The 19,823-nt window shown below is 38.1% G+C and overlaps 1 protein-coding gene across 2 annotated transcripts in view; it reads right to left on the bottom strand.

Annotated features, from left to right (window-relative positions):
- Positions 1–19,823, bottom strand: part of crocc2 (ciliary rootlet coiled-coil, rootletin family member 2) — a 62,741-nt gene that overhangs the window by 14,355 nt on the left and 28,563 nt on the right. For both annotated transcript variants that reach the window (XM_051896761.1, XM_051896762.1), the window contains 14 exons: positions 19,347–19,553; positions 17,880–17,976; positions 17,618–17,707; positions 17,264–17,401; positions 16,688–16,887; positions 14,115–14,297; positions 13,426–13,570; positions 12,434–12,580; positions 7,861–8,091; positions 6,398–6,591; positions 5,885–6,012; positions 5,361–5,530; positions 2,059–2,238; positions 1,755–1,889 (listed from right to left, as the gene is read on the bottom strand). In XM_051896761.1, coding sequence (XP_051752721.1) covers positions 1,755–1,889; positions 2,059–2,238; positions 5,361–5,530; positions 5,885–6,012; positions 6,398–6,591; positions 7,861–8,091; positions 12,434–12,580; positions 13,426–13,570; positions 14,115–14,297; positions 16,688–16,887; positions 17,264–17,401; positions 17,618–17,707; positions 17,880–17,976; positions 19,347–19,553 — 2,245 coding nt within the window. The remainder of the gene's footprint in view (positions 1–1,754; positions 1,890–2,058; positions 2,239–5,360; positions 5,531–5,884; positions 6,013–6,397; positions 6,592–7,860; positions 8,092–12,433; positions 12,581–13,425; positions 13,571–14,114; positions 14,298–16,687; positions 16,888–17,263; positions 17,402–17,617; positions 17,708–17,879; positions 17,977–19,346; positions 19,554–19,823) is intronic.

Raw genomic sequence — 19,823 nt, 5'->3', positions numbered from 1 at the left:
CTGCACGTACCCTGCATGTAGCCGGTTCGAATCCAGCTGTTGGACCGTTTAAATTTGGTGCCGTGACCCGGATGGAAGTGAGGTTTAGGGGATTGAGTATAACGGAAGCAAGCTTTTAAAGGATTAGTTTACTTTCAAATGAAAATTAGCCCAAGCTTTTAATCACCCTCAAGCCATCCTAGGTGTATATGACTTTCTTCTTTCTGATGAACATAATCAGAGAAATATTAATTAATATCCTGACTCATCCGAGCTTTATAATGGCAGTGAAAGGGACCAATGAGTATGAACTGAAGAAAGTGCCTCCATCCACATCCATCCATCATAAACGTGTGCTCCAAGGGGTTAATAAAGGCCTTCTGAAGCGAAGCAATGCGTTTGTGTAAAAAAAAATCCATATTTAAACAAGTTATGAAGTAAAATATCTAGCTTCCGCCAGACCACCTTCCGTATTCAACGTATGAAGAAAGTGTAAAACTCTTGCAGTTCACAAAGCTGATTTGTTCATCAGAAAGAAAAAAGTCATACGCACCTAGGACGGCTTGAGGGTGAGTAAAGCTTGGGCTAATTTTCATTTGAAAGTGAACTAATCCTTTAAGAGCTGTGCGTGTAAACCTCAATTCCCTGGCCTCAAGAGGCGCACTAGCAACTGACGCCAGAGACTGTGGTCTTCTGTGGTCTTCTTCTTTGTTAGCGTACCCACCTCCTATGCCGGAGATTCCAGTTTGAATCCCGTTTGGAGCGGGTCGAGTAGGACCGGTTACGTATGGATGATATAAATTGTGGAATTTATGTGCATATCTATACAAGAACAGGAAGGTGTATTCCTGCAACAGTATTTTAATCATATCACTTGCACAAAAATAGATTTAGGGATGTAAAATATATTGGTATCATATTGGTTATCAGCTATATTAGAGATATAATTAATTGGTAACGGTCGATATTGAATATATATCAGCCAATATAGGACATTTAACTGTGAATTTTCATTTCTCCTATTTTTTTATTTTTTATTATTTACATTACTTTTGCTATCATTTAACGCTTGCATAAATAATTTAATATCAAAATTTCAAAATATACATTTTTATATTGTACATTATAATGTTGTGATGCCTAAATTCACTTGTAGCGTTTAAAATACTGATTGTAAAAGTTTTGCGTTCCCACAAGAAACTTTGCGTTCACTTGCCAAACCTTTACGTTCACTCGTAAAACTTTTGCGTTCGCTCTTAAAACTTGTTCCCCTGAGAAACTCAAATGTTTTGCGAGTGAATGCAAAGTTTCTTGGGGGAACACAAACATTTTGCGAGCTTTGACATAATTTTTCTTCCATCACCATGTCCCTTTGGGGCTCCATAGTAAAAAATGATTTGAAGTTGTAAATAAAACAAAGATTATTGGAGTACGTTGTACAAGAAAATATTATTTCAGTCTTTCTACTTCAATTTTTTTCTTAGAATTCAGTGTGTTGCTTGCTTTTTCTTTGTAATTAATTGAGAAATTTACTAGCAATTTCTGAGTGAAAATTGTTTCTACACCAATTGTTTCTACAGGGTTTTTGGGTTCGTCAGCTCAAAACAGATTTTAGTGTGCAAACTGTTTTAATGTTAAATTCAATAAATGTGTGAAAAAAAATTATGCTATTAAACAATCTAATTCATTATTAGATTAATCTAATGTGTTAACTTTACAGCACTAATCTAATAAGGACACAACATGATTCACAAGCATATTTGGATTTATTATACCTTGTCCTGCTCCTGCTTGCTCAGGAAGTCTCTACGCATACGGTCCTTTTCAAGAGCAGCTGTCTCTATGTCACGCTCGAGGATGATTATGCGCTCAGTAAGAGTAGCCTTCTCTGCCTCCTTCTCAGACAGAACCTACCAATCAAGCACAGGCAACTCAGAGTTAATTCAGTGGAACAAACTTACAGTGATGCCATCTGCCCCATGTTCTGGCTGCAGATAAGTTTAAGGCTATTTGGGGCTACAAACACGCCTGGTCAGATTGAAAGAAAGTTGTCAAAAGGTTTGACTGAGACACACACACCTGCTGTTTATGGCTCTCGGCCTGCAGCAAGGACTCTGTACAGTGTTGCTGCAGTTTGGCCAGTTCTTCCTGCAGCTGTTGCAGCACTCTGCGACTCTGCATGCGCAGCTCCTCGCACTCGGCCCGCAGCTGCGACTCTGCCTGCTCCCTCTGTGCACACAACTCCGCACGCATGCGCTCCTGAGACACACAAGACAGGTGCATGTGTTATAAGCATCCAAATACTCTCTTGATCCACAGGAGAGTTTTACAGTTTAGGGTTATTGCGTTTCAATCGCTTTCTCTGCCAGAATTTCTCAAATGGACTGATACACTGCAAAAAATTATTTTCTTCCTCAGTATATTTGACATAAACACACTGGTTTGTAGCGCAAATCGTTTTACAGTTTACAACACTTCATTATTCTTTTAGTTATTAAAGGGTTAGTTCACCCAAAAATGAAAAATATGTCATTAATTACTCACCCTCATGTCGTTCTACACCCATAAGACCTTCGTTCATCTTCGTAACACAAATTAAGATATTTTTGATAAAATCCGATGGCTCAGTAAGGCCTGCATCGGCAGCAATAACACTCCCTTTTTTAATGCTCAGAAAGCTACTAAAAACATATTTAAAACAGTTTGTGTGACTACAGTGGTTCAACCTTAATATTATAAAGCGACGAGAATACTTTTTGAGTGCCAAAAATAACAAACTAGTGACTTTATTCAACAATATCTAGTGATGGGCAATTTTAAAACACTGCTTCATGAAGCTTCGAAGCTTAACAAATCATTTGTTTTGAATCAGTGGTTCGGAGCATGTACAAACCCGATTCCAAAAAAGTTGGGACACTGTACAAATTGTGAATAAAAAAGGAATGCAATAATTTACAAATCTCATAAACTTATATTTTATTCACAATAAAATATAGATAACATATCAAATGTTGAAAGTGAGACATTTTGAAATGTCATGCCAAATATTGGCTCATTTTGGATTTCATGAGAGCTACACATTCCAAAAAAGTTGGGACAGGTAGCAATAAGAGGCCGGAAAAGTTAAATGTACATATAAGGAACAGCTGGAGGACCAATTTGCAACTTATTTGGTCAATTGGCAACATGATTGGGTATAAAAAGAGCCTCTCAGAGTGGCAGTGTCTCTCAGAAGTCAAGATGGGCAGAGGATCACCAATTCCCCCAATGCTGCGGTGAAAAATAGTGGAGCAATATCAGAAAGGAGTTTCTCAGAGAAAAATTGCAAAGAGTTTGAAGTTATCATCATCTACAGTGCATAATATCATCCAAAGATTCAGAGAATCTGGAACAATCTCTGTGCGTAAGGGTCAAGGCCGGAAAACCATACTGGATGCCTGTGATCTTCGGGCCCTTAGACGGCACTGCATCACATACAGGAATGCTACTGTAATGGAAATCACAACATGGGCTCAGGAATACTTCCAGAAAACATTGTCTGTGAACACAATCCACCGTGCCATTCGCCGTTGCCGGCTAAAACTCTATAGGTCAAAAAAGAAGCCATATCTAAACATGACTTAGAAGCACAGGCGTTTTCTCTGGGCCAAGGCTCATTTAAAATGGACTGTGGCAAAGTGGAAAACTGTTCTGTGGTCAGACGAATCAAAATTTGAAGTTCTTTTTGGAAAACTGGGACGCCATGTCATCCGGACTAAAGAGGACAAGGACAACCCAAGCTGTTATCAGCGCTCAGTTCAGAAGCCTGCATCTCTGATGGTATGGGGTTGCATGAGTGCGTGTGGCATGGGCAGCTTACATATCTGGAAAGGCACCATCAATGCTGAAAGGTATATCCAAGTTCTAGAACAACATATGCTCCCATCCAGACGTCGTTTCTTTCAGGGAAGACCTTGCATTTTCCAACATGACAATGCCAGACCACATACTGCATCAATTACAACATCATGGCTGCGTAGAAGAAGGATCTGGGTACTGAAATGGCCAGCCTGCAGTCCAGATCTTTCACCCACAGAAAACATTTGGCGCATCATAAAGAGGAAGATGCGACAAAGAAGACCTGAGACAGTTGAGCAACTAGAAGCCTGTATTAGACAAGAATGGGACAACATTCCTATTCCTAAACTTGAGCAACTTGTCTCCTCAGTCCCCAGACTGTTATAAAAAGAAGAGGGGATGCCACACAGTGGTAAACATGGCCTTGTCCCAACTTTTTTGAGATGTGTTGATGCCATGAAATTTAAAATCAACTTATTTTTCCCTTAAAATGATACATTTTCTCAGTTTAAACATTTGATATGTCATCTATGTTGTATTTTGAATAAAATATTGAAATTTGAAACTTCCACATCATTGCATTCCTTTTTTATTCACAATTTGTACAGTGTCCCAACTTTTTTGGAATCGGGTTTGTATCAAACTGCCAGAGTCACGTGAACTATTGAAGTTTCAAAACACTTATGACGTAACGAAGCCTCGTTTACTAAAATCATGGGATTTTGGCGCTATGAACCACTGATTCTAAACAAATGATTCGTTAAGCTTCGAAGCTTCATGAAGCAGTGTTTTGAAATCACCCATCACTAGATATTGTTGAATAAAGTCGCTATTTTGTTATTTTTGGCTCACAAAAAGTATTCTCGTCGCTTTATAATATTAAGGTTGAACCACTGTAGTCACATGAACTGTTTTAAATATGTTTTTAGTAGCTTTATGGGCATTGAAAACGGGAGTGTTATTGCTGGCGATGCAGGCCTCACTGAGCCATTGGATTTTATCAAAAATATCTTAATTTGTGTTCCGAAGATGAACGAAGGTCTTATGGGTGTGGAACGACATGAGGGTGAGTAATTAATGACATATTTTTCATTTTTGGGTGAACTAACCCTTTAACATACAGTATTAGTGGCTAATGAATTGGAAATCTTGCACATTCACACAAAATAGCTTACTTACGCATTGACAAAATAAGCTGGATAATGCCACAGAGACTGTTAGGTAATAGTCTGCTGTGAAACTCAGAAAGAGCACATTGAGAGCATAAAGCATCTGTATAGGGTTTTGAAATCTAAAATGTCAAACTGGAAACCCTATGGTATTGTGAATTTACGGATGTGCACAAGACAGCGAAAATTCTGTAGATCAATATGCATTAATCTACAAATATGACTTAAATCATGAAGCATTTGTATGAAAAAAGTGAACTAAATCAAATCAATTATAATTTAAACTGATGCGCTATCAAACCAAAGATTCACACCTCTCACATTTACACATCAATTGTGCCATTTAGTGCCTATATCTCAAAATTTCAGGGATACCTTGTGCTTTCGCTCAGTATGCAGTTGTTCCTGATGGCTTTGCTGTGTTGTGATGAGGGTTTGCTGTGTGTTTCTCTCAGCCTGAGCAAGCTTTAACTCTAAAGCCTGTTTCTCCTGCAAAGCCCGGGACATTTGCTGCTCTAGTTCACCGTGAACAATAGACAGCTCACCTGTGCAAAAAGAAGAACAAGTATATACTCAGAGGAGAAGCATGCTTTGTAATGAATATATACATTGGGGACACACTGAGTTCCAACATGCTGGATACATGAAATTATAATGCTCTTTGGAATCATCATAACACAATATATGGTGACAGCACCAACACATAAATAGTACAGTGTGGATGCTATCTGTGAGGGGACTTTGTTAAGCTCTAGAGAGAACCTCGGCTGACCCCTCAGCTGTTCTCCAGTTCTGGGCTAAAATATGAGCCCCTTGTGGACTATAGCTGGGGCCCAATGGCCGGTAGGCTCAGCCAAGTCAATGAGAGAGGGATAGAGGTTCCCTGGAGAGACACTCACGCGTCAAAGTCTCGTTAGCCTGCTGTAGACTAGCGATCTCTTCCTCTAACCTAGCCCGGTCGGCCTCTAGCGATGAGGCCAGTTCCTGTCTGTCCAACAGGCCTGATTCTAGAGACTCTCTATCAACCCTGAGCAACAGAAAAAGAGAGATGGTGAGAAAATACAAAATAATAATAATAATAATAATGGGTTGTGTTTAGTGTAGGTTAAAGGTTGTATCTTTAGCTAACATCCTTCAAGACAGATGAAATGTTCTGGAGATGATTTACACAGCAAAACACAGGCTTAACCTCAAGTTGATACTCTCACAGAAGAGACTTAGTAAAACTAGGAAGAACTACATGATTGAAAAGGCCCAATTGATAATTACTCAAAAAAACTAGCTGAAAACACAGGTGTTTTACTTTGCCTGCCAACCTCAAACTCCAACATAAATACAAACACTTAGCCCATATAAACACATTAATACACCAAATCCTACTTGCACTAAAACACTAACACACATTGACTCACCGCAGAGCGGCCAGGTCTTGGGCCAGGGCCTTGGATTTACGTTGCTCTGAGGTGAGTTGCACTGTGAGATTGGCTTTGTCTCTTGCCAGTTCATCTCTCTCTTTGCAAGTCTTCTGCAGCGAGGCAGCACTCAGCTCCATTTCTCTACGACATGCGCTCAATTGTTCTTGCATGGCTTGCTTCTGCTTACAGACCTACACAAAACACACATATGTACATGGAAGAATATACACCTTGAATATTTTATTCATTATTACAGTTTATTCAGTATAGTTAAAAAAAAATGGTAATAAAATATGACAAGATCTCAGAGTTAAACTGTGTCAGACAAAAAATAACCTTAATTATGTCAGATAACACTTAAGCAAAACATGGTCAGGTCAAAGTGTCTGAATAATTTTTGGCCCCAAATTTTTATCAATTTTACTGGTAGTCCACTGTGTGAAGAATTTTTGGGTATAATATTTCACAGTTTACTTTATTTTGCTATCCTCACTTACATTAATGAACTATAGTCACCTGCACCCACTAATAAAAAAAATATAAAAAATTATATTTAGTGTCTGAATAATTTTTGGTTTGACTGTATATGAATGCTCACATATACCTTTTTTGTTTGTGACAAGGAAAAACATTTCCATTCAGAAGAAATTGACAGATAGTAGATCAACATCATGATTATGAATCAAGTACAATATGTAATAATTTGGTGGATTGTCAATCACATCAGATCCTGGATTATGCCAATAACTGACCACTTAGGCATGCTGTCTAAATATTTTCCTGATTTGTTAAAACTTTCCCCACTGAGCCTGCACTAAACCATTTTTCTAGCAAACCAAAGGAAATTTTAGTTCACTTTACTGCCAAGCAGGTCAACTGAAAAAGCAGCAAGTAAAACAAACAGGGAAATGTTGCAAATAATGTACTGTACTATTAATTTACAATATATCTTCAAGACTGTGCAAAAATGGAGATGACACTAAGATCTAGTGATTTATGACAACTTAAAAACACTACAGTTTTAACATAGTGACTCCTCGGTAAAACATGACTGTAGGTGTGGACAAAAAAGCAGACAAATTCCACACTGTCTGTCGCAAAGCAGCGAGCAGACAGATCAAGCTTATGATTTACGGCTTTTCTCACTCATTCTCTCTCACTGTGATGTTGCCCGTCTGTAATATCTATCTCTTTAGGCTTCCTGTCCTTCATTTGTACTCAAGATCCCCTTCGCCTCCCTCATTCAATTCCTTTGCCACTCATAAAACACACACTTGAGCCAAGATTCATATTTGGAACTCTTGGAGGAAGGTGTTGAGTACCACGGCAGATGGGTCCAATATCTTCCCTTGGCTTTTTAATGTGACAACAAGACCCATCAGAGCACAGCTGAGAGCTGTGAATCATGCTGGGTAATGGGGCACACGCCCACTCATTTTGTGAGGAAGAGAGCGGCTGACCTGAGCGTGTTGCTCCAGGGCTGAGCTTTTCTCCCTCTGCAGGAGGTTGTACTCCACATCTAGGGTCACTCGGGCCTCTTGGAGGTGAATGTGTGAGGCCTCCAGACCACGCTTCTCTGCTGTCAGGTCTAATAGCTCCTGCTGAAGTCGAGCTAGCTCCTCTCTGGCTGCCGCTCGCTCTTGCTCTGCCTCCCGTCTGCGTTCGCCAAGCTCTGCCTTTTCAGCCTCGGCCTGGAAGCAGATAGATCAAAAACAATATCTTTATGATTAATTAACATGATGATTTCTGTGTTGAAAAGACCAGCCTTTCTGGTTGCCATCATATGTTGTGATGTGGATGCTGTTATGTTAGTGTCCATACCAGGGGCCTGTACCATGAAGCCGGATTCACTGGCAAGTTTCAGATTAGTTTGCGCCAATCCTGGGTTTTAGGTACCATGAAAGTGACTTGGCTTTTAGTGGTGTTAATCACCATAGTAACTTACGCTCCACAGCTAACCTGCTCCGGGGCAGGTTATGTTCTGGATAAGAGATCTCAAACCGAAATTGGATCAATCAGATGTGAGCAAAGTGATAGTGACACATCCAACGCAATAAAGTCACGCCCCTGGTTTCACTTCCTCCAAATTAAAGGTCACTATATAGTAAAAACAAATATTTAAAGATGAAATTGTTTGGCTTTAATGATAATTAGAATTATTTTATGATTTATATAATTATTATATGATCTATATTATCATTAGCAATTTTAGTTTAACAGTTATTATTAAGCATTTAGTTTAAATGAATATTAATATATACAGATCATATGTAATATAAATAAGCTGTAGAATCAATAGATAACTATATAAACTAACTTCACAAGTTTCACTTGCACTGATAGAGCAAGATCATTTCTTTTATTTTTCCTCTTTCATGGACAAGTATTTTTTTAGTGTAAATGCGTTTAAATTCTTAATTTTCTTCAATCTCTTAACCTTCAGCAAAAGAGTTTTGAATCACGCTGGCTCTCTCGCGAGAAGTGAATCAGAGTTTCTCTCTGTTGCAAGGCATGTGATTGGCTGTTCACCACTGATGTCACGCATTCATGTGCAAGCGCTCCATAAACTCAGGATCAAAGCCTGAGTTGACAGAGAAAGTTGATGATCAGCATCATGGTACCAACAAAGCTGGATTAAAACTAATCCTATAACCCTGAGTTTGTTCAACTACCATAATGGTACAGGCCCCAGGTTCTTCCTTTGTCAAAACAACTTCACAGAAAATCTTATCAGTTGTTTTAAAATGTACGCCACAAAAAATTAAGCTTTCATTCCAAAGTAAAATATAAATTTAAGGCAATTAATTCAGTATTTCTTTGATGAAACTATTTATAATAACAGTATATAACATTCAAACAAAAAATCTCCAAAAAAACCCTCTACAAACACGTCAGAAAACCCGAATGTGCAGTGAGTGAACTATCACTTTAAGTCCATATTGTGGGAAAATTATTATATTATTAAATTATTTTCATTGGGTTGTCTCAAAGACTAGTTATACCAAGACTGTTCACCCATATTATTTTAAATGTGAGAAAGTACAACGTGAATATGGTGGTAAAAGTCCCGCCTTCTAAATAAAAGAGCCAATCACCAGATGGTAAAGTCATTTATTGGCCAGTTCATGTCAGATTTTGCTGCTGATTTGAAATATGTTATTTAAATGTGAATATGGCAAGCAGTTTTTGGGATTTCAGGATTTCCCCATTCAAACAGATAGATTTGGACTTAGATGCTTAACATTTCCAAGTAACTAGTAAAATAACGCATTACTTTTAAATTTACAAGAAAATATCTGAGTTACTTTTTCAAATAAGTAACACGAGTTACTTTGTTTTCCTATTTATCGACTGACACCTCTTCTGTCCCTATGTTGAGGGAAATCGGGAGTAAAAGTGCAGAGGCGTTGTGTGCGCTGTGTAAACATGATGGTTATTGTAGTTCTAGACTAAATGTGAGCAGGCATTTACTTATCTTACTGGCGCAAAGTAGATTCAGATTCAGCAAAACAGATTTAGCATTCCTCAAAATGAATAAAAACAGTGAAATGCAAATAATTAAATGTTGAATGACACAAATGTACTTTATGTATTTAATCTCACTTTATAAACCAATGTCTTTGCTGCTGACATTCAATGATTCACTTTAACCATACTAATAAGCAAAAATGTGAGATGGTACTCAACGACCGTGTAAACAATAACATTAAGACGGAACTGCATGTTTTGCTGACTTTGTGGTCCTTTTTAGCAGCCATTGTGCAGTTAAACTCTGCACTTTATTATACTGCAGCCATCTACAGTGCTCAGCGTAAATGAGTACACCCCCATTGAAAAAAAACATTTTAAACAACATCTCAATGAACACAAAAACAATTTCCAAAATGTTGACAAGACTAAGTTGTATATAACATCTGTTTAACTTATAACATGAAAGTAAGGTTAATAATATAACTTAGAGAACAAAATTTTCAGTTTTACTCAAAATAGGGTGATGCAAAAATGAGTGCACCCCACTGAAAGTCTCTGGAGCAAAGCTAAATTTTAGACTACAAATGTCTAATTTAACAAGAATTCAACCACAGGTGAGTCTAATTATTCATTACACAGGTGTCCAACAGAAAGTTGACTATAAAAGGGTGTTAAAACCCCTTCCCATTTCATGCTGTCAGCAATGGCACCACATGGAAGAGAAATGTCACAAGACCTGAGAAAGAAAATAATTTCTTTACACCAGAAAGGTGAAGGCTACAAAAAGATCAGCAAAGCTTTACTTATCAGTTAGAATACTGTAGCAAAAGTGGTACAAAAATTTAAAAAAAGATGGAACTGCAACCATCTCACAGAGACGTCCAGGAAGTTAAAACCTCGACAAGAGCGTCTTCTGATGAGAAGGGTTGAAGAAAATTAGCATGCAAGTTCACTGCAGTTATCTAAAGAAGTACAGTAGAAAGCCAAACTGGGGTGACTATTTCCTGTGACATAATACGGCGTACACTGCAGAGGAATGGCATGCATGGGTGCTGTCCACGAAAGAAGCCTTTCCTAAAGCCCAGGCACAAAAAAGCCTGCCTAGAGTTTGCCAGGGCCCATGCTGACAAAGATGAAGACTACTGGGACTCTATACTCTGGAGTGATGAGACCAAGATAAATGTTTTTGGAACTAATGTCTTCAAAACTGTATGGCGTTGCAAAGGTGAGGAATACAAAGAAAAATGCATGGTGCCTACAGTGAAACATGGTGGTGGCAGTGTCCTTATGTGGGGATGCATGAGTGCTGCTGGTGTTGGGGAGCTGCATTTCATTGATGGCATCATGAATTCACAGATGTACTGCTCTATACTGAAAGAGAAGACGCTACCATCACTCCGTGCCCTTGGTCGTCGTGCACTTTTCCAACATGACAATGATCCTAAACACATCTAAGGCCACTGTTGGATTTCTGAAGAAGAACAGGGTAAAAGTGATTTAGTGGCTCCTGATCTGAACCCAATCGAACACCTATGGGGAATTCTGAAGAGACAAGTTGAGCATCACTCTCCATCCAGTATCCAGTCTCTAAAAGAGGTCATTCTTGAAGAATAGAAAAAGATAGATGTTGCAAAATGTCGCCAACTTGTTCATTCCATGCCTAGAAGACTTGGTGCTGTCATTAAAAATCATGGAGGCCATACAAAGTACTAGATGTAATAGTTTTTGTTGTGGGGTGTACTCATTTTTGCTTCACCCTAATTTGAGTAAAACTGAAAAATGTGAAATCTAAGTTACATTATTAACCTTACTTTCATGTTATAAGTTAAACATGTTATATTAAACTTAGTCTTGTCAACATATTGGAAATTGTTTTTGTGTTCATTGAGAGATTGTTTAAAATGTTACTTTTCAAAGGGGGTATACTCATTTATGCTGAGCACTGTACATAAGCAAGAGGCAACTGTAACATGCGTTTTCGGTTTTGTAGTGTAGACAAAGAATGTTTCTGAAATGCAGTGGAAACACCAGTATAGACAAGGATCATTTTCATTTTAAAACGAAAATGCACTAGTGTAAACAGGGCCTTAGAACTGTTCAGCCCAATGGTGGAAAAGTGGCTAGGCTTTCCTTGAAAGGGTCTTTGTGCAATTTAATTCAGTTAGAAAATACAGAATCTGTTTATTTTTAAAATCATTTTATGCTGCATTTAAATGTACTTATTTAGCACATGCTTTTATCCAAAGCAACTTACATGTGAGAATAATAAAAGCATTTATTTAATTTTAAATTGGTTTCTGCACTTTAAGACATGCTGGGAGGAAAATGTGTCTACTGTGTTTTATTTTGCACACATATAATAACCCAGTAATTAGCTATCTTATTTTCTTTCCTTGAAAAGGAACTGAATGAGATAACTATAAAATAAATTATGAGATTATTCAAGATAGAATACATTTATCAATAGTTGACCCTAAACACACACACACACACACACACACACACACACACACACACATAATGAGTAATACTATGCACACTATTCAGTTCCATGACCCTGACCTGTAGGAGAAGACGGTTCAATTCGACTTTATCTTTAGCCAATCCCTCACTCAGGGCTCCCATCTTGGCCAGGGAGTCCTGTAGCCCTGCATCTTCACTTCGTAGTTTAGTGAGCGCCAGTTCCTGCTCAGCATTCTGGGCCTCGGCCTATAGGGAGGCAGTACAAACATCAGTGGGAAGTTTGGCTACATACAATCATTAGCTACCAAGTTCACGTAACCGGCATTTATTTTGTAATCAGCGGTCAGGGTAAAATATGTTTTCAGAGCTGTTTAATAGTACTGGAGTTCAACCATTACATTTTGTCCCCAGAATGACCTGCAGCAGAACTGAGGAAGTGTGGAAAAACTGTAAGCTAGACAGAGCAAGTGATGAAAAATCGTACAAAGGCAGTTTTACATGGTAAATATAAACCACTACAAATAAGCAGAGCTACATAACTCACCCAAGGTCAAAGTAAACTGAGTTTCCAGTAATTCAACAACTGAGTTGGACATTTGACAGGGGAAAAAAACTCTGTATTTACTTAATGGATAAATAATGCAAAACTGGGTAAACAGTTTTATGACTGGATGTAATTCACTGTAGGAACGTGCAGGTGAGAACAGTTTTATACAGACTTAGACCAGGTGTTGTTAAGATGAATGAATGAGTGAATATGTGAATGAAAGAATGAATTAATGACTGAGTACATACAGTATGTGAATAAATGAGTGACTCAGTGAAGAAGGGAGTTAATGAATAAGTGGCTGAAGAGAATGTGTTATGGAGTGATTGAATGAAAAAAAATAGTGTTTTGAGAGAATATGTTAGTGAGTGACAATGTTGGAAAAATGAAAGAATATGTGAGTGCATGAAAAAGTGATTGAGTGAGTGAGTGAATTAATAAGTGAGCAGGTGAGTGAGTGTGATGGAACGAATGAGTGGGTGAGTAAATGGATGAGTGGGCGGGTTAGTGAATGTGCATTTTGTGTGAATGTGTAGAGCAGTACCCTAGAGAGAGCCTGTGCGAGACTGCTCTTTTCGTCCTCCAGAACCTCTTTCTGTAAAGTCAGCTGACTCAGAGCTTCCTTTAGTGTGACCAGCTCTTTACGCACATCTGAGTGTCTCATCTCCAACTGCTCCAGAGTGTGTCGTCTGTAGAAAACAATGCACACAAATTGTCAAGACATAAATTCACACTTTTCGATCTGTAGATACAGGCAAGACAGCTCAAAAACAAATGAAAACCTAAGTACACTATTGCAAAGAGCAACCAAATCAGCCTCATGACAAACTGTACACACAAACAAAACATAATATTAATGTAAACACATAGGTATATGCACATACTCATGTACACAAACATATACAAGCAGATATCCTTCTATAAACACACTCCTCAAAGATGTTTCCTCATCTGAGCAGAAAAAAAGACTTGAGGTTAAAGATCATATCCAAAACCATTCTTATCCATATACAGTACATAATCAGGGTTGTTACTTTTGACCTAACCAGTAAAATAAATGCATAATGCATCTTCATGTTTAATGGATTTTGTAAACAATACTATCCTGTCTTGATTCAAGGCTACTTTAAGGACAACATGTGCTAGTGATACTGACGGTAAACAATAGGACAGGGAGAAATAAACAAGGGCCAAGAAGGAAGTCAAGGGGTTTAAGGTTTCGCAATGCTGTACCCCCTCTCAGATTCAGAGCGTTCTCGAGCCAGCTGCCTCTCCAGGTCCTCCCTCTGCTGCCTGAGGAGGTCTCTCTGCCTCTGAACATCCAGAGAGGAGCTTCGCAAACCTTCCTGTTCTGATTGTGCGCATTCCAGCTGCTGCTTCAGGGCTAAGAACTGCCTCTCAAGCTCTCCTTTTTCACTAGGAAGGGAGAAAGAAAGCAACAGTTGTGGTGGGGTATGTAGCTGTTCAAGGGTGTAGGTTTGATTTTCATATTGGAGGGGACATAAAGTAAAAGCAGTTTTCAACAACTGCAAAAATCATTATTCAGGTTTTTAGTCTACATTGACTTAAATGTCATATTGACGCTGTACTCACATCCATGTTGTTAAATATACAGTACATTCAGTTTAACAGCATTAAGTTAAAGAGGATAAACTTTATAATTCAACTGAACTGTGCATGTGCATTTTAAATACTTAAGTTATGTTCTTGCTCCATCCATGCAATAAATGCACTTCATTTAATAAATGAGGGTTTTACAGCATATTTACTTTAACTTCTCAGGTAATGTCAATGGTATGACCCATTTAAGGTGCAGCTAAGCCTTATAAACCTTATATGCTTGAGACTTGTTTAGGGGCTTGAGAGTAGAGAACAAAATCTGAGCCAGGACGTACTTTTAAAAGGGATTCTTTTAAAAAAGGGATTTATCTCAATAAGACTTTTCCTGGTTAAAAGTTAAATAAAAAAATAAAACCCACAAGACACTGATGGACAATAGTGGCTATATATAAATATATTGTAATTGTTTGATAAAAAATATTGTAGAGACAATGCAGTAGTTTTTGGATACTGGTCTCTACCAAATTTAAAGCCTTTGGGGTATAGCATTAGTTTGAGCCATGGGTTCCACTAAATTTGGACTAATACACAAAAATATGTGAGTTTGCATGCTTGATTAATCAGAATCATAAATCATGAACCTTTGTAGCATGGGCACTTCCTCCGAGGAAGCAAGGGAGGCAGTGCCTCCTTAAAAAATTAAGAAAAAAATCCATATTACAAAAATAAAAACGCAAATATTAAAAATGTGACATTAAAAAGTGTATAAATCACTCGTTATTGTAAAGGAACAATAGCCGCGTTTCCATTAAAGATTTGCGCAAAACTTTTGCGATATTTTCTAAATGTCGATAAAAAACTTTTGTGAAACAACGGCGTTTCCATTAACCGATGTTATGTGGCTAAAACGTCTTTTTTTCCCTCTTGTGAGTCATTCAAAAAATCATGGCAACGGATGTTGGTAGGTTTACGTATATCCCAGCCACTGCACTAGCCATAATTTTTAATCAAAGGAGACGTAGGCATGTTATCCAAGCATTTATGGTAAGGAAAGCCCCTTATATTTGGGAGCGGCCACGTATGAGGTGTTTCTCCCTCCTATCTGCTTCGAGGTCTTGATAAATTCAAATTGTGGTATTTCTTTGTTGTTTAGAATCTAGTAGTCCTGTAATACTTTTGTCTTTTATGAGTTTAATGAAGAAATCTCGTCTTCTGTCCAAACATACCGCGCCCTCTTTAAAGAAGGATTGAATTTTACATATTGCAGGTGACCTGTAAATGTGAAAAAACTGTTTCCATTGCAGTTTTGCGAAATATTCCTTTTTCGAATTGCCTGAAAAACCACCTCATGCAAGCATAAAAACTTTTTGCGATATATGGGAGTTTTTTCGAAATTGACGTGTTTCCATTGAGCGCATTTTCAATTCGCAATTTGAATATGTGCAAATTAAAGGGTAATAGAAATGTGGCTACTGTCCAACAGCGACACCAACAGGTAAAGTTACAGCGAGAGTCCACGTCTCTCTTGCCTCCCCTGAGCCCATTGAGTTTTAACAGACACCCTAAAGTGTGCGGTGGATTTGATAGGGGGAAATTGAGAATGAATGGGGGCAAGTCACATGAGAGGAAGCAATGTCTCCATCGTGCTATTATTGGATATGATTGTTATGATTGGATATGATTGGTTTGTGCAATAAATCCCGCATCTTGTTTTCATGCGCGTTCGCAAATCGTCTGAATGAACAAAATAACAGCTGAACATCAGTTCACAGATAAAATATATTGTTTAAATAGTTACTGTCTTTAGTTATTATTTTGGAAAAAATGTAAAAATGCTTATAAACACTAACTTCACTACTTGATTTTAATAAAAATAACATTAATTGCATAGTATAGTTAATGAATATAAAATAGAATTGTATTTGGTTTCTCTTTTTTAATGTAATGTCTATTTGTGTCTATTTGTATATATATATATATATATATATATAAACTGAATGCCACTGCTTAGTTGTTATTATATAGCATAACAGGAAAGTCTTTATGTTAAGCACAGACATTTATTAATTAGCCTTCTGAATTGGCCTACAAAATGATGTCATGACTAAACAGCTCTATAGAAAAGTACTGATGTAAAAGTAGAGGGTACAAATGTTCAGTTAGAATCTCTTTTGTGCAGTTTACCTTGGCATTGAACAATGGCATCCTTTATTAAAGTGGCAGGTTCAATCAGTAGCAGACTCTACCTGTTTACTATGCCCAGTGAGGTGCGATATCTCTGGGCATCTCTTGTGCTGTCCTCCTCAGCTTTCTCCAATAGTTGGTTCTCTTGCTGCAGTTCCCGTAATCTTTGTTCCAGGCTTCTGGTTTCATCTTCCCCCACATGCAGCTGATCTCGCAAGGTGGCAACCTGCTCTTGGGAAGCTTCTAGAAGTGCTTGCAGCTCCTTTGGGTGGATAGATATTGTCATTTAGTTGTGTACTGAAATTACATACTCTTTGTAATAGCAGAGTAAACTTTTAGGGAGACACAATTAGTGACCTATAATGTTATGAAACCGTATTTAGTTCCGTATTTAAAGTGTGTAATTTCTGTACCACTAGCGGCAGAAAATATGTTTCCAGAAAACTCGCCCTGTCTGCCATTGATTGGCCAAACAAACATTCCTGCCACAAACCCAAACCATTGGTTTAGCCATGTTGGGCTAGTCAGGTTCCTCCAAAAAAAAGAAATGAGCAATGAAAAATTCCCTTTATCCATAAATTATATAGGAGTGTTGACACCTGTGTCATTTAAGGATGTTGTACAGAAAGTTTGCAAACCTGAATTTGTGCCTGTCGCTGTAAGAGGGCTCTCTGCACTGCTATCAGAGTACTGTCTCTTTGAGAAGAGGAAATACATCCTGCTGGAACAGAGTGGTGCTCCTCTCTTGATGACTCTGAACCCTCTCCACAAACCACCTAACAAAGAAAACAAGAGATGAGTAAATATTGTTTGAAATATCACATTACAATATTTTTTTAAATCATTAATGAATACTGTTACCACAAGATTTGATTTGGTTTCAAAATCCTTGACCCTATTCATTATGTTTATCATGATTTACGCTTATGTCAATAATTATTTTCATGTTAAGTGCATCTGGCCCAAAAATATCATAATCATGTTCAGTAAACCTGATTAATGTTGTGGAGTATCTGTTGCAGACTGCTGATCTCGCTGCGCAAGGCATCCCTCTCGGTCCTATCTTCGGACCGATTTATTTCCTGTGCAGGAAAGCATTCAGGTCAAAGTGCAGCTTCTTGAACAGCCATGACGCACACCAGACAAGACAACTGCATCCAGACAAGTCATTAAGGAAGTGATAGAGTTTATCAAGACTACCCTTCCCAATTAATGATTCTAGTAACACTATTATTCTACTGTATCACTGCTCACCATCCTGTCCAAGCTGCTCCGCAGTGCTGCCAGATTGTTCTCCTTGTCACTGTTCTGTGCTCGGAGCTGCTTCACCATTTCACCCAATTCTAGGATTCTGCATAGATATATGCACATGTTAGACTTTGCATATAATAATATTAAAGTATCATAAAAGTGGATCATATGACTTGTTTGCTGTGTTCCAAGTCTTTTAAAGCCATATGAAAGATTTGTGAGGAACAGACTGAAATTAGGCCATCATTCACTAAATTCTTGGCATCCATAAAAGCTCTCTTTGACACGTTTATGTGAGAAGTAGCAATGTCCAATTCAATATTGAACTGTTTTAATTTATCCATTGATCTGGTTCACAAAACTAGGCTGAGGCATTAGTTCACAAATCAGACTCATATGATTCTCAAAGATCCAGTTGCTATTGTTTAGCTCACTGGAAGTGAAGATCATCAGTGAATAACAACTTAAATTTTTGTCTGTTTTGTCTGAAAAATTTTCATTTAGCTTCAGAAGACTTGTGAGTCATGTGGATCCATGTTATTTTTGATGCTTATGAATCTTTTTTTGAAAGTTCAAAGCATCAGCTCATGTTCATTATTATTGTGTGGAAAATAAAGACCATCACAAGAATTTGCAGTGAGTAAATGATGATATAATTTTCATTTTTGTGTGTACTATTCCTTTATATATAAAAAAAATAGCACACACTTATTCGATGTTGTACTCTGTAAGTTGAAACAGGCAATGACTTTAAGTATGAGGTTCTGAACATGAACACATACTATCACAATATCAAACAGCTGTGCATGTGTGTAACATTAACACGGTTGAGGTAAAATGATCAAACACTCTATGGCGCACTTATTTGATCCTCATTTGTCTATGGCCCTTTCTTCTCTCTTTAATAAAGCTCAGCTAAAAGTTCATATATCAAAATGGAGAGTGATCTCTGCTCTCTCCATTATAAAACTGTCACTGATGAAAAGATGTAGAAGAGAGAAGCTGCAATGACTCCATTCATCAGAAGATCCCATCCCTGCTCTGTCAGATCCATGGATCCGCTCTCAAAAGAAAGTGTCATAGACCACTGACACATTATACAAGTAACTGAAGAATGTAGTGGATACTGAACGGCAAATAAAGAGACACTTTTTCTCTCTGGTTTTGGCATGCTACATAGTTGGATAGATGAAGCAATCCATGCTGACCTTCCCTGTGTGTCAGCACTCAGGACAATGCACAATGAGTCATCTAGGAGATGTGAGTTCAGGACATCAATACTTCAATTCAAAGCTTTGGGATAGATGCTGAAATTTATGACACTGCAAAATCCTTTGAATACGATAATTTAGCCCCAGCTGCCAGTACCGTATATATTTATTACAGCATGCTGCTCAAGCATGATGACACTTGTATATTATTGGTGAAAAATGAATGGGACGTGTGCGTAAACAGACAGACATGTTGTACCTGGAGTTAAGCTCTACTTTCTCCGCATCAAAGCGGGCCTGCAGTTGCATAGCCTCCCTCAGCTTGTCTCTTAGTTGATTCTCCAGTGCTGATACTCCGCTGCTAACGGGGGAACAAGGCTGGCTCATGCTAGCCTCCAAATTCACACAGGCCATATGAAGACGACGGCCAGCCACCGCACACTCGGCTCGCATGTCCGATAGACTCCTATAAAGCAGAAACAACTATTACAACCAGCAGGAGCAATGAAATTTCCTTACACAACAATTTCCTTACGTTCCCAAGGAAATGTGCTTCGTTCACAATTGACGAGAGCCAGATGGCCGAAACTATATTGTGATCTGGGAATAAACTCTTTGAACGGTGTCGTGTCTGAGTAAGGGTCGTGAACATTTTCTCCGCTGTCCATGTGTTGAGTAATCCACATTACAGCAAATTACTCAACAATGATCACAGCATTTACACAGGCCGAGCCCT

Source organism: Ctenopharyngodon idella, chromosome 6 (assembly GCF_019924925.1).
Source record: "Ctenopharyngodon idella isolate HZGC_01 chromosome 6, HZGC01, whole genome shotgun sequence".
NCBI classification, from domain to species: domain Eukaryota; kingdom Metazoa; phylum Chordata; class Actinopteri; order Cypriniformes; family Xenocyprididae; genus Ctenopharyngodon; species Ctenopharyngodon idella.
The sequence above is the reverse complement of the archived record's forward strand: the minus strand, read 5'-3'. Positions and strand labels throughout refer to the sequence as shown.